We start from the raw sequence: 16,069 nt of genomic DNA, 5'->3' as shown, positions 1-16,069 counted from the left end.
CTAATGTTTCTGTGTATAATGATTTGAATAAGTCGAGACGATGTATCTCATTCTCATCAAAATTATAGGTTCTATTACCTTTTATCATCAATAATTAATTCCCTGATGGCATTCCTCTATCAGTCATCGATTTCCAACTTAATAATTGGCTACTTTTCTCTTTGTATTCAAAAGGTTTCAATATATTCTGCTGCAACCTTTCCACGCTTCTTCTTTCCACCAGCTGCTTAAAGGCAGTCTGCTGCTCTACAAATTTCTGCAGTTGTCTCCTGCCTGTCCTTCGAGGTTGAGTCCCCTAGATCTCTCTCAAGTTTTCTCCAACTTCCTACCTTCTCGTACCATTTTATGTTTGACTTCCCCAGCTTGCACAAACCCTCCGGAAACAGGCTTAATGGGCATCCCCCACTATACTCAAGTTGGCGGTCTCAATATTATCCTTAAAATATTGTATAGTCTCTTCTGCCAACTCACGTACTACGGATGAATCTAGGAGAAGAATCTGATTTACCGTCCATCTAGAGTTAGACCTTATGTCTGGGTACTGTAATATTAACAAACATCCGAGTGATCAGAGCAATGTGTTAGAATGTAGCTAAGTTCACTTATTTTGTCAATTAGGGTCTGGTCTTCCAGAAAGAAGCATTTTCTTGAATAGTGATTATGTTTCTTACTGAAGAACAGGGGGAACATGGTGGCAGACTAGTAGGTGGCAGAGGGCCATCGTCGCTGGGAGGACTACATCTGCAATGCATACTTTTGAATGACCTGGAGCATCCCAACCCCCACCGCTATTTCTACAGTGAATTTTTCTTTAGGCCTTATTTGAGCTTCTTTTCACGTGTGGTTAGCTGAATGCAGACACCTACCTCCACCTGCTGCTCAAAGCATCCACATCAGTAGACCGGGAGCAGCGATGCCTCTCAGGTTTGCTGAAAGGAGGAACGTCCTTGCGCAGGTCATGCTGGCCGTTCCTACTGGCAGAGGCACTGAAAGGTAATGAGGAGGAGGATAATTTCGGTGTTCCAAGGGCTTACTTAGGCCGTTCAGGAGCAATCCACAGAGAGAGCAAAGCTGTCCCCAGTGATCCTGTGGTTAGGAAGCTCACTGTTCAGGTAGGTGGTGTTTCTCTTCACTAATCTCCTGTGTTGATGGAACCAGCACCTGGCTCAAAAATAAAGAAGAATTTGCAATGTAGTAGGTCTCGCATATTTCAAAAGGTTAATTGTCATCTTTTGACAACAGCTCCAACGAGCAAAAACAAAATAAATCTTGAGTGAAAACGGAGAAAAAACGACTTAAGAAAATAAAAGAAAGTTAGCTTTAAACAATAAATCTTTGTAATTTTGTTTGACATGCTGGGCCCGTTTTTGCCAGTCACAAGCCTTCCATTTGCAGAGTACTGTAAGTGAAAATGAACAAAATAGTACCTAGATCATTTTGGAAGCCGTGGACAAGCAATAATTAAGTTGAAATTAATTAGTGGTTGATCCCTGCTCCACACAGAGGAACAGGAATTATGCCAGGCGTGCCTTGACGAATTACGAAGCTGCAAAGAAGAGTGCCACACAAACCAGCAAATGGTGAGTGACAGGTGTGCTCCAAGCCCTTTACTGAACACAGCAGTGTTGCGCATGCATTCACAGGTTCGACCCTAAAAATGCTTCCCGAGAGTTGACGGGAAAAGGAGTGCAATATAGATACGCCCCTGAGGCTGTTCTCTGACATGATCGAAAAGGCTGGGGTTTCAGCCAGAAATTTGTAACTAGTGGTATGGCTTTAATTACCCAGGAAGAATATGAACAAGTGGGAAAACTCACTGGTTCTCCTACTAGAATCATGTGGCAAGTACAGCCCATAAGTCTATTGCCTCCAAGGGTTCGTACATGAGAGGTGCTGGGAAAGCGAGGGAGAAAAGTAATTGCAGAATACCAGCAACCTTGGTTGCCTCTAAGCTCTTCACCTCTCTAAACTTGTACTTCAAAATAATAGTACATAAGGGGTTAGCGACTTATGATGATACCTTGGGTTGGCACACCACTGAGTCTGATGGGGATGCAGGTTGTGGGAATGGAACATAACACCAGCAGGAAGCACTCAGAAGAAACTGATATAAATAGACCTTTATCTAGTGTCTCCTTAGAAGTCCTGGTGCCCACAGGGAGCAGTAACATAAACTCTAGACCAGTCATAAGCCTAGAGGACTTCAGCGATATAACTAACAATGAAGACCTAGGCATTTTCAAAGGAACTAGGCTTAAAGTGTTTAGTGGGCTTAGTGAGGAGGAAGAGGTGATGGCCTCTGGTACATTTAGAAAGGCTCAGACACTATGGATTAGTTATGCCTCCCAGTGCATCTCAAGGAAACTCATACTTCTGGATCTTTGATCTGAGATCCAGAGGAGATTCGAGGTATCTGGATCTAATCAAGACTATCCAGGAGACACGGCAGGCTTTAGGAGCAAAACCCAATGACATCTTGCAGAGAACTGTGGCTCTAGGATCAATGTGTCAACATCAGGACAGTGCATGCTCTACGGGCGACGTAATGCAATAAACCAACTCTGATGAAATTGAATAATTCATGCATTATGTGTTAATGCAGTATGTTAACCTTTTGCATTGCAGAGATTCATATTGAAACATCATTAATGCTGTTTGCAATGTATTGCTCATTTTCAGGGCTTTGCTGCAGTATTTTAGGGTGTGGTCCCTATTCTAAGCCTTTCTAGAATCTCTTCCTGCAGCCTGGCTGGGTGTGGCACGTGGGCATGGCCTAGGTCTATTTAAGGGACCCAGCCCAGCTCCACGTGCTCACTATTCAGAGGTCCCGGTGCAGAGCAGCAGCATTTTCCTAAGCTCCTGTTCCGAAGGCCTACCTAGGATTTCCAGGCCCTGTCTTCTTTTCCTTGGTGATCTTCAAACAGGGCGGTAAGGCAGAGGTCGGGTTAGGCCCCCGACTCCGTTTTCAGAAATACTTGAGTTTTGAGCCTTTTGGTTACATCGCGTGTGCAATGGTTTTCTTGGCATTTAACTCTTGCAGTTCGGATCAGCAGTTTGCGCGATCGTATCTTGGCATTTAAACCTTGATGGTTGAATCGGCAACAGAGTGCACAATTCATTCTTGGCATTTAACTCTTGCAGTTCGGATCGGCAGTGTGCGCAATCATATCTTGGCATTTAAACCTTGATGGTTGAATCGGCAACAGAGTGCATGATTGATTCTTGCCATTTAACTCTTGCAGTTCAGATCGGGAGTGTGCACGATCGTATCTTGGCATTTAAACCTTGATGGTTGAATCGGCAACAGTGTGCGCGATTCATTCTTGGCATTTAATGCTTGTAGTTCAGGTCGGCAGTGTGCATGATCATATCCTGGCATTTAAACCTTGATGGTTGAATCGGCAGCAGTGTGCACGATTCATTCTTGGCATTTAACGCTCGTAGTTCAGATCGGCAGTGTGTGCGATCATGTTTGGACATTTGAACTTTGATGATCGAATTGACAGCAGTGTGCGCGATTCATTCTTGGCAGTTAAAACTTGCAACTCAGATCGGCAGAGTGCACGATCGTATTTGGACATTTAAGTCCTGATGGTTGAATCAATGGCAGAGTGCATGAGTCATTCTTGGCAATTAACCCTTGTGTTTCAGATTGCCAGAAAGCGCGATCATTCTAGACATTGAAATCTTGATGCACAGTTTTGATATTTAAAGTGTATAATAATTCCTAAGCAATGGAATCTTGAAAGTCTAGATATAATGTGTCCTTACAGTATCATTCATGAGCTAATCATAGTTTATTCCTAAAAACCAATGTGTTCATTGATTACTGTTATAGTGTGCATTTGCAGTATCATTCATGAGCCTATTGCAGTTTATTCCTGAAAACTAATATGTTTATGGATCACTGTTATTAAGTAGTTTCTATTCAAAGAAATAACTTGAGTCAGTTCAAGGTTCAGAGCATCAGATTGCATTTTAAAGAAACGCTCATATGAAAGCTTGTATAATCCTTATTTCTTTTCCAGGTACTCAGCTAATAAGGTTATGATATAGGAAGGCTCTTGATCATTCATGTTATCAGTACATAGCTAAAAGCTTATGAAAGTCAATGTGCATAATCTGATTATTGTGTTCTTAACTTTTACTTCCACAGGTCTCCTTCCCCGCTGTTCCCAACCTAAAACCCCTTCCCCCACTTGGCCATTCTTTAACTCTGTGCTATAATGGCTAGTAGAATTTGGAGCTGCCAAGAGGTGGACAACCCTTGACCCTGCTCCTGCAGGCAGGTCACTCCCCGCTCCGCCGCCCGTGCCACCTCCTCAGCGTCTCTTTCTCTGTTATTTTTTTTTTAAATCGCTGCCTCCCCTTTGGCCCCTCCTGCCTCCCCCCTCTTCCTCACCGTCTCTTTCTCTGTTTCTTTAAATCCCCGCCGCTGCCTCCCCTGCGGCCCCTCCCACCTCCCCTCCTCCTCACCGTCTCTTTCTCTGTTTCTTTAAATCCCCACCGCTGCCTCCCCTGTGGCCCCTCCCCCTCAACGTCTCTTTCCCTGTTTCTTTAAATCCCTGCCGCTGCCTCCCCTGTGGCCCCACTCCCCCAGCCTTCCCATTCGACCAGCCTCCCCCCTCCCATCTGCCACTCCCACCCTCCCCTCCTTTTTATGGCAGCTGCGGCGTGGCCGCTCAGCGGGCGCACCGAAGGAAAGCCCATCTGCGCCTGTCCGCGGCAAGACCACGCCCAGCGCCAGTCCCCCTGGCCCTCTCAGACAAACCTACTCCCCCCTCACCCTCCGCTCACTCTACCCAGGCCCCCGCCCCACATACACCCCTTCCAGCCCCACACACACGCGTGGCCCCTTCACCTGCCAGATCTGTGATTTCTCCTGCTCCACATCCCTCACACCACACACCAACCATAGCAACCCCCTTTAAACAAACACAACACCCCCAACGCAATACTCACCTGCTCTGCCCCCACCCCCACCAACCAACCCCGCCGCACACCAGCCCACAACCAGAACACACCCCGCAACAACACCCTCATGCACCACACCAATACCGCCCACCACAACCACCTCAAATGCTTGCTCCTCAACACCCGCTCCCTTCACAAACATGCCATAGAACTCTGGGACCTCATAACATCTCACTCACCTGACATCGCCTTCCTCACGGAAACCTGGACCAACCCCTCCTCCGAACCCGACATAGCCATCGCCACCCCCAAGGGATACAAACTCCAACGCAAAGACTGCCCCAACAGGCAAGGGGGTGGCATCGCCATCTTACACAGGGACACCATCAAAGTCACCACCAGCTCCCAAGACACTATCAACAACACAGAACACATGCACTTCCTGGTCCACATTAACAACAACTCCACCCTCAGAGGTACTTTAATCTACAGACCACCAGGACCACACCCGCCTTCTGCGACACCATCGCTGACACCATCAGCTCGCACGCCCTCACATCCACAGACTACATCCTCCTCAGTGATTTCAACTTTTACTTGAAAACCAACAAGACCACAACTCTACCTCCCTCATAGACAACCTCACTAACCTCGGACTCAACCAACTGTTCACCGCCCCCACCCACTCAGCAGGACACACGCTTGACGCAATTTTCACATCAAGCCAACACATAGACTACACCAACACCACCGAACTCCTCTGGACTGACCACCACTGCGTCCACTTCTCCTTCACCAAACCCCCACACACCACCATCAACACGCTATCGCATGTGGGACAAGATCCCCACAGAACAACTAAACTCCCAACTGGCTCACAAGCCCCCCCCCACCACGCCAACGAACCCTGCACAGGAGCACACAACCTCTCAAAATGGATCACCACCTGCGCAGACACACTAGCCCCCCTCAGAAAACAAATCGCCACCCGCAACATCAAGAGCGCCCCATGGTTCACCCCCGAACTCCAAGACTCAAATCGCAAATTCCGCCAAGCGGAGAAAATATGGCGACTAGAACCCACCACAACAAACTTCTCCACCCTCAAAACCGTCATTCGCACCCATCACCAACTCATACGCACTGCCAAAAGAGATCACTACAAGACACGCCTTGACAACAACTCTCAAAACAGCAAAGAACTCTTCACCATCATTAACGAACTTGCCAAACCCAAAGCCAGCAACATAGACCCCTCACACACACAGCCCCTATGTGATGCCCTCTCCATCCACTTCCACCACAAAATCCTGGACATCCACAACAGCTTCATACCACACACACCCACCGCACACACCCCTCACTCACCCAACCCAACCCCCACTCATGACCCCCCCCCCACCACACTCACCACCTGGACCCCACCACACACGAAGAAACCGAAAAACCATGAACTCCATCCACTCCAGATCCCCCTCCGACCCCTGTCCACATCGCATATACAACAAAGCCAGCCCAACTATCGCCCCCATACTCCGCGACATATTCAGTTCCTCTTTCGACTCCGCCACCCACACAGACCCCTGGAAGCACGCGGAAATCACTACTCTCCTAAGAAAAAAAAAAGCTGACGCGGAGATCCTCTCCAACTATTGCTCCATCTCCCTCCTCCCTTTCCCCGCCAAGGTTGCCGAGAAACTAGTCAACGCCCGCCTATCCCACTTCCTCGAAGCAAACAACACTCTTGACCCCTCACAATCTGGGTTCCGCAAGAACCACAGCACGGAAACCGCCCTAATTGCATGCACTGACGACATCAGGACCAAAGTCGACAAAGGCGAGACCGTCGCACTCATCCTCCTAGACCTCTCCGTAGCCTTTGACACTGTCTGCCACTACACACTCCGCACACGCCTCCACAGCATAGGAATTCGCCACAAAGCCTTAGACTGACTCACCTCCTCCCTCACCGACCGGACCCAGAGAGTCCACCTCCCACCTTTCCACTCCACCACTTCCAAGATCATCTGCGGAGTCCCCCAAGGGTCCTCCCTCAGGCCCCACACTCTTCAACATCTACATGATCCCCCTAGCCAACATCCGCCGAGCACACGGAATCACTATCCTCTCCTACGCAGATGACACCCAACTCATCCTCTCCCTCACCCGCAACCCCACCACCGCCAAAACCAACCTACACACTGCTCTCCTCGACACCGCCAACTGGATGACTACTAAAAACCTCAAGCTTAACTCCAACAAAACTGAGATCATCATCTTTGGCCCAAACAAAACCACATGGGACGACTCCTGGTGGCCCACCGCCCTAGGCCCCGCACCCACCCCGCAAACCACGCACGCAACCTCGGCATCGTCCTAGACCCCTCCCTCTCCATGACACAGCAAATCAATGCCCTAACCTCCTCCTGCTTCCACACACTCCGCACTCTAAAAAAAAAAAAACCTTCAAATGAATTCCCCCAAAGACTAGAAAGACAGTCACCCATGCACTCATCAGCAGCTGACTAGACTACGGTAACACCCTCTACGCCGGCACCACACTCAAACTCGAACTGCAGAGAATCCAGAACACAGCCGCACGCCTCGTCCTTGGCCTCCCCCGCCACGTCAAATCCCTTCACTGGATCCCCATAGACAAGAGAATCACATTCAAGATCCTCATCCACACTCATAAATCCCTCCACACCACCGGCCCAACCTACCTCAACGAAAGAGTGAACTTCCACACTCCCACACGCAACCTCCGATCAGCCGACCTCGCCCTAGCCACAGTCCCCCGCATCCAACGCACCACCACAGGAGGCAGGTCCTTCTCCTACCTCGCCCCCAAAACCTGGAACTCCCTCCCCACCTACCTTGGCAAAACCAAAGACCTCCTGCTCTTCAGAAAGAGCCTCAAGACATGGCTGTTCGAACAGTGACCCTCCCTGCCCCCCCCTCCTTTTTTGATTCCTCTCCCCCCTCCTTTTTTGATTCTTCCCCCTCCCCCCCCCCCCCCCAGCACCTTGAGACCCTCACGGGTGAGTAGCGCGCTCCATAAATTTTTTTGATTGATTGACATATTGGGAACAGGCGCAAACCCCGAGGATCCGGACTCCCTGACACAATGTTGGATCGTTAGAAGGGTGTAAATCGGCTTCCTGGTCATAATTTAAATAGCTTTTAATTTCACAATATCTGATTAAGCTCCCAGATGCAGAGACCCAAATAGGCATAAATACACAAAGCGTAAGTTTGTTTTTGAAATACAAAAAAAACAATGCTCCTCACATGCACAGTTTTCTGCCTGTGGGAAATTGTTCTTGTTTCCTTCTCTGGAATGCCTTGCTTCACAGGACATTCCCAGGCAGGAAAAATATGCGTAGCAATGCCCGACCTATGTATTTGTGCATTTACCCAGAAGCTCTACACATTGTCATAGATTCTCAACAGAACCAGGTGAGGCTGTGCCATTGGAAACCCAGTATTTCCCCCATCTGTAAATGAGGTGAAGAATTCCCAGGCTTATCTGGGAATGCTTCCACTCCACTGTGAGAAAGTACCTTCTTTCTAGCATGGTTACCCATATTTTTGGCTTGTGTGTCAGTGTTTTTTTTTTTTTACTATCACACTGAGATCCTGCTAGTCTGGACCCCAGTGCTCATAGTTTGTGGCCTACATGTCAGTATGTTTTGCTGTTTTGTCAGCATGCTTGACTGTGTCACTGGAGTCCTGCTAACCAGAACTCCAGTGCTTACGGACTCTCAGATTCCAAATTTGTACTTACATACTGCTAACCCAGTATTCCACTCCTAATTGGCATTCTGGACCCCCCTTGTAAGTCCCTAGTATATGGTACCTAGGTACCCCGGGCATTGGGGTTCCAGGAGATTTTTATGGAATGCAGCTTTTCTTTTGGCACCCATAAGGCGCTCATACAAACACTTTTTCAGGACTGCCACTGCAGCCTGAGTGAAATAGGACAAGCACTATTTCACAGTCACTTCACTGCATCAGGTAACTTATAAGTCACATATGTGTCTAACCTTCAGTTCCTGATGGCTAGGTGAAAAGTTACTGTGTGTGAGTGCACCCATGCACTAGCAGAGGTGCCCCCACGTTGTTAAGACCAATATCCTGGACTTTGTGAGTGTGGGGACGCCATTATAAGTGTGCACTACCTATAGGTCAACACATGTATGTAGCTTCACAATGGTAACTCCGAATATGGCCATGTGAAGTGTCTAGGATTTAGACATGGTACCCCCAATCTGATTCTGGTAAGAGGAGGTAATTCCATACACCCTGAGGGCTCCACCATGGACCTGAGGTTTTCACTGTAGCCCCAGCTGCTGCCACCTCAAAGACAGGCTTGTGCTCTCCTGGAGCTTGAGCAGCTCAATCCCAGGAAGGCAGAAAAATGCATTTCCTTTAGGAGAGGGGTGTTACACCCTCTCCCTTTGGAAAAAATTGTTACAGGCATGGGGGGGTTTCCGCCCAGAGCCTCTGGAAGTGCTTTGAAGGGCACAGATGGTGCCCTCTGTGCATAATCCAGTCTACACCGGTTCAGGGACCCCCGGTCCCTGCTCTGGTGCAAAGCTGGACAAAGGAAAGGGGAGTGGTCACTCCCCTATCCATCACCACCCCAGGGGTGGTGCCCAGAGCTCCTCCAGAGTGTCCCTGGGTTCTGCCATCTTGTTTTCGGGATGGTCAGGGAACTCTGGGAGCATGTGAATGGCCAGTCCCAGCAGGTGACGTAAGAGACCCGTCCTGATGGGTCCATAGCTGGTTAGGTGACCAATCCCTCTCTGAGGGCTATTTAGGGTCTCTCCTGTGGGTGTTTCCTCAGATTCGGTTTTGCAAAATTCCAGCAGGACTCCTCTGCAACCTCTGCTTCACCTTCTACCATCGGATCAACCGCATAACTGTTCCAGGAACACTACAACAGCAACAAAGTATCCAAGAAGGCTACTGCAACTCTGTAACCCCATCTCCTGCCAGCAACTGTAAAAGTTTCCAGGTTGTGCATGCTCTGAGGACTGCCTGTCTTCATTCTGCACTAGAAGGATCGAAGGAATCTCCCATGGAGTGATGGAGTCACTTCCCTGCTTCAGATGGCACCTCTCTACAGGGACGACCGGTACGCTGAGTTCCCTCTCCCGATGACGAACGTGGATCCTGGAACACAGGTGGTGATCTTAAGTGACCCTGACTGTCCAAAGGTCCAGCTCTCGAAATTTGGTGGTGGTAAGAGCTTGCCTCCCTGTGCCAAACAGTACCCCTGTGCACTGAGTGTTTTGCAGCTCCTAGCGTTTCTGTGCGCTTCTCCAAGAAATCCTTCGTGCACAGCATAGCCCAGGTCCCCAGCACTCTATCCTGCAACGCTCAGCTCCATGAGTTGTTCCTCAGTGGCGTGGGGCCCCTTTGTGTAGTGCAGCGATGACCACCATTTGCAACTCCTTTGTCCCCGTACTGTGGGACTCCTGTACACGCTGCCTGGTCTTCTGAGGGCTCTCTGAGTTGGTGAAAGCCCCCTCTATCTCCCGCTCCCGGGTGGAGTCGACCGGGTCCTTCCTGGGACCGGACAGCACCATTTGACACAAACCGCAAGTTTTGCATTTACCAAAGCTTGTTGGTGGAATCCCGCGACGCAAACCAGACTGCATTCATCTGCCCAGCGTGGGAGATCTTCTGCACCAAGCAGGAACCCGTATCTGTCATCTTTGTTGCAATACTGACTGTCTTTTCACCGGTGGTTCCTGTTTTGCAACTTCATCCGGGTTAGCAGGGGCTCCTATTCTCCCTGGACTCTTCAGTGCTTCTTGGACTTGGTCCCCTCCTTCCACAGGTCTTCAGGTCCAGGAATCCATCATTGGTGTCTTGCAGTCTCTTCTGGTTCTTGCATTATCTTCTATCACGACTTCTAGTGTGTTTTAGGAAACTTGCTGTGCTTTACTCCTGCTTTCCTAGGCCCTGGGTTGGGGAATTTTACTTACCTTTGGTGTTTTCTTACACTCCCAGCGCCCCTCTACACACTACAATTGTCTAGGTGGGAAACCAACTTTCACATTCCACTATTTTAGTACATGGTTTGTGTTTCCCCTAGGCCCATTGCAACCTATTGTGATTTTCACTATTTTATGACTGTGTACTTACCTGATTTTGGTTATTAGTGTATATTTTATGTTTTAAACCTACCTTCTAAGGGAGTATAGCCTCTAAGATATTTTTGGTCTTGTGTCACTAAAATAAAGTACCTTTATTTGTGATAAAACTGAGATTTGTCTTTTATTGTGTATAAGTACCTTTGTAACTATAGTGGTATTGCAGGAGCTTTGCATGTATCCTAGTTCATCCTTGACTGCCCTGCCTACAGCTACCTCTAGACAGCCTGGCTTCTAGACACTCTCTACATTTCACTAATAAGGGATAAATGGACCTGGTATAAGGTGTAAGTACCATAGGTACCCACTACAAACCAGGCTAGCCTCCTACACCCACCAAACACTAAATGATCTGCTTAGTGACCAATATAGGATATTGGGTCTTACATAAGTAATACAATTAATGTGTCAATTCAGAACAAAACCTGCATTGTCTGTAACTGGTCCTTAAAATGTTTCCTAACAGAGGCACTCACTTCCTTTTACTGTTTTTATATAAATCATAAACTGATTGAATAAACATGCTTACAGAAAGAAAAGTAATGTAGAAATCCAAATCGTTCTAAAAATACGAGAATGCTATTATACTGCTGGCATCAGGTTGTCGAATGAAGACATAAGAAAAAAAATCCATTGAGTGTGAAGACCATGGCATAATGAAATAAGAAGCAAGAGGATTTGCGGTATAAGTTTCATTTGTCAGGGGAATGTTGTTCGTTTATGCCACTTATTTTAAAAATGTGTTTATTTCTATCTTTAATCCTCTTAGGTCCTTCGTTACACGGGTCTGTAAAATCTCAAAGCCGAGGTGGATCTCTCACAAGAAGCAGACATGGCATCTAGCATTACACTGGAAAACACAGTCAGTAATCCACTGCAGAGCTACATGAATGAACGTGAAGACACCGAAGAGTGGCAAACTTCTTAACCGTGGGACTCTTAAATATATTTTTTCTTGGCCCGTGTCTTACTTTTGTACATTTTCCTGCACGGGTAATCCGATGTTTGCCAAAGACTCAGTGGAGATGTTTTAACATTTCCTCCAACCAAACTTTACTCAGGCAAAGGGCAATGAACGCCTGTAGGTCTTCACAGTATTTCGCCCTGCTTTAATGTTAGGAAGGTTTTATTCGTAAGGGTTGTTTACTAAATCTGACTTCCAGCCTGTGGATTTCTTACAAATGACTGTTCATTCCTCCCTCATGGGCTATGCACTAATCACATTTATGATTTATGATCTGAAATTGCGTTTTAAAATGAGACCATTGCTCTCAGCCGGGACCTGGAACCAAAGATCGGTATAACCACACCTTTGTGGTATGTCTCGTCCCTACACCGTGCGTTGGTAAGGCATTGTAGAGAAGAAGGTAGAGGTGGAAAGGAAGTTGCAACAGAAGCTATGCAAATCTGATTCCCAGATGCATTACAGTCCCGTTTAGTACATTCCTGATTACTAAAATTGTTCATGAAAAGTATCAGCACTAATACGTGAATGGCTTTTCTTTTTCAAGTATTAGTAATTGCTTTCTGCTTTTTCATTATTTTATGTATAATCAATTAGGTATCATTTTTAGTAGAGACATAATGCTCCCTCTGTAACACGTCCACATTGTGACTTTTTTGTAGCCTCGATGACCCCTTGAGGGGAATAGAATTTAAAGTATCCAGGTGGAATTGTGAACTGCCAACACGTGCAACAAACAAAGAAAATACGTAAACTACTCACTGTGATGAGCATAAACGTTGCTCGGAGATGCTTAGCAAGTGCACTTGATTACATGAGCACAAATTAACATTTAATCAGGGCATAGTTCAGAGAGGTCAATTTACTACTTAGATGGGACAGCTTAATTTTAATTTACAAGAGGCTGGTTTACCATATGTGTACAAGACGAGGACAGTTGTTGTCCTATCACATAAATTATGCCTCTTAGACGCAATTTGTAACCATGTTGACTATATGATCTGTTACAACACATGTCTCTTGATCTCAGGGACTATAACTAGCAGAATGGCAACATGTCTTATCAAATAAACTGGGCATCTCTCATGTTTACTTGTGAATGATGGGATAAAATATTCACAAACAAGGTGGAAGTAAAAATACTTGAATGATCCTCATTAAAATAAAAATATATATTTTCAGTACTCCTCAAATGCACAGCAAATTAATATTTCAGTAGGTGTTCGGGATGTTTATGCTTGTGTTCTCTCCTTATCCCTAGATTTGACTACCAAACACTTAAAATACGATTTAATTACCCCCCCCTTTCCTCTTGTTAATAAGAACAGTGGGCTAGAATACACTGTAAACGAGCATATCATAACATAATAAATACTTATTTGGTGTATGACTATTTTCAAACGCAAGATACACCCCTTTTCCCTTGTCAACAAGGTAATGCCTGGCAGTAATCAAGGATGCTAATATCTTAAACTTGAGACTACAGGAATATATTGTGAAATATATATTTATTTTGGACTTTCTATACGAATAAATCTGTAAACAAATCATCCATTTCATTTTTCATTTTGTTTTCAGTTGCTGCATCAGTGGCGATGTATTACCCTACTCTGTGCTGTCTCCTGACACTTAAATGGTATTGAGCCCCCTTTTAGCAAGTGCATTTTTGGCGCTGAAACAGTACCCAAATGGTCAACTAAGCTTTTGCTGCCTTTTTCCTTAAGTAACCTGTAACATTTCCATTCGCAAACCCATACGTAATGCCACTTAGTTTAGTATTCTGTTGGGATGTCAACCAACAGGAATCAAAATGTTTTTTTATAAATTACTCCCACATGGCATGGCTATATAGCAGTGTGTGGTGAGTGTGAGAAAATGCCTTTTTCTACATGGTCTCTGCCATTGTTTTGCTGAATTTTATTGGTGTTTTTTTTTTTTTACACTCTTCACACTGGGGCTCGGTCATCTTGTGCCAAGTGTATGTGATCTGACCCCTAAAACATATTAAAAGAATAGTTAGTCCCTGAATAGCATATTTACTTCTCAGATCATAATACATAGTGTAGAAACTACACCCATGTCATGAAAACCTAAATGTGCCTTTGGAATACAGCACTGATTGTGTCAGCCACTAGTGCAACAGGGAAAACATGGCTTCCAGCTTGCCAATGTAGCCTGATTTCTGCAGATTAAGCATTTCAAAATAACCATTTTAGCAGATAGAAAAACCTTCCATTTAAATATTAATGTCACTCCCGCGCATTGGAGCCCACAAGGTAGGGTGCATGATATTTAAAAGTGAGACATGTTGAAATTAAATGATGCCATGTCCTGCAGTGATAAACCTCCAAAAGCTGTTTTCATTATGAAATGTTCTGGCTGTCCTATGAGGAAAACTAGAGAGCAGATTAAAATATTAATTCTGCTACCTCTGGTCTGGGACAATCTAGAGAAGAAGTTCAGCCTAGTTCAGTGGTGAGGTGAGATTTGTAATAAATATGTACAGAAAGTAATTTGTGACCCTATCAGCTCAGGAGGGTCAACTGGGGTGGATCAAGGTACTTCATGAAATACAAAGGGGGCAAGGCGAAGCCTGCCTATTCATAGTGTAGTGTAAGGGGAAGCCTGGGGAAAGGAAGCCTTTGATCTTTAGGCTCTGTGTAGCTGATTGGACACGACCCTCGTGCTAGAGAAGGAAGCTTGTCCCTGAACCAGTTAGTTGTAGCTTCGGAGGAGTGGATTGTCGGTTCCCTAAATCCATTCCTGCCTCCTTGGAACACAAGCTCCCTCCAAGGACAGAAGGCCTGTGCAATTGTGAATTACCCCTAGAGTAGTGCATTCTGTACCAGGTTGCAGTAAAATAAGCAGGGTATGGGGGCGTGGCTACGGGCGTCAAGATGGCGATCGCACTCTAAGAGTGCTCTGGGCCCCTCCGTCATCCGCCCGAAACCTGCCACTGCACAGAATTCTCTTAAATCCCATCCGCGAGTGAAAGCTGCCTTTGTGCCACCCGGTTCCTGTGGGCGCGAGCCCGGGTTTCCGAGGTGCCGTGGGAGGCTGGAAAAGAGGCCGTCCCGTGGACCAGGCCGCGCCTCGGAGGGGAGCTACCCGATGCTCCGGGCCTGAGTGCGGGATCCCGAGCGGACGTTGTCGGGCAGGAGCTGCCGAAGCCGCTGAGACGTGGCGGGAGGTGACCCTCCCCCCCCCCCCCCCCGGCTCTTCAGAAAAGGAAACGTGGCCGAACGAGAGACGAGTGGGGCCGAATCCGTGGGGCTCTGCGGCTGACCCAGCCTGGGGGTGACTTGATCCCGAGCGGACATTGTCGGGCAGGAGCTGCCGAAGCCACTGGGACGCGGCAGGAGGTGCCTCCCCCCTCCGGCTCTTCCGAAAAGGAGACGCGGCCGAACGAGAGACGACGGGGGCCGGCCGCGAAGACACCATCTGGGGGGAAGGAGGCGGAGGGGGCCGCACCCTTGGGACCCTGGCCCCCGAGGTCCTGGGGGGAGCTAGCGGTGCGGCGCCGCCGGCCCAGCCGAGCACGGACCACAAAACGAGGGTCCCCCTGACTGAGGGCGCCACTGGTCCGACGCCCGAAAAGCGGAGCGTCTGAGACGCGATCACCTTCCTATGACGACTGGACACGAGAAGATGGGGAGATGTGATAGTGAGGAAGCAACGAGGTGGAGCTGTCGACTCTAAAAGGGACCTCGCGCCAGTGAGTTGACCCAACAACCGAAGAAAACCCTGGCTCACCGTGGGGCGATCCCCGACCCACGGGGCACTGCTGGGGAGCTCCAGGGAGCATCAAGAGACCCCTCATCCTCCCGCTCAAGGACTGAGGCAACTGAGACCCGGACGCTGAAAAGGGTCGTCTGATACCTTGCGTCCAGGTGAGGCACCAGCTTCCTAGGACCCGCCACGATACTCGCCGAGGGTGCAGAGACAGCATTGGGGAAGCCTGAGGGGGGACCACAGCGCCTGAGAAATCTACCACCCCCCCTTGGCTCATAACCTGGAGGGGAGGAGA

The 16,069-nt window shown here is 47.7% G+C and overlaps 1 protein-coding gene across 3 annotated transcripts in view; it reads left to right on the top strand.

The window, feature by feature from the left end:
• The window catches only part of FAM149B1 (family with sequence similarity 149 member B1), a 342,707-nt gene extending 329,115 nt beyond the window's left edge, over positions 1–13,592 (top strand). For all 3 annotated transcript variants that reach the window (XM_069240410.1, XM_069240411.1, XM_069240409.1), the window contains one exon: positions 11,848–13,592. In XM_069240410.1, coding sequence (XP_069096511.1) covers positions 11,848–11,921 — 74 coding nt within the window. In that variant the 3' untranslated portion in view covers positions 11,922–13,592. The remainder of the gene's footprint in view (positions 1–11,847) is intronic.
• The last annotated feature ends 2,477 nt before the right edge of the window (positions 13,593–16,069 follow it).

Source organism: Pleurodeles waltl, chromosome 6 (assembly GCF_031143425.1).
Source record: "Pleurodeles waltl isolate 20211129_DDA chromosome 6, aPleWal1.hap1.20221129, whole genome shotgun sequence".
Classification (NCBI taxonomy): domain Eukaryota; kingdom Metazoa; phylum Chordata; class Amphibia; order Caudata; family Salamandridae; genus Pleurodeles; species Pleurodeles waltl.
Note: the sequence above shows the minus strand (reverse complement) of the source record. Positions and strands in the feature narration are given on the sequence as shown.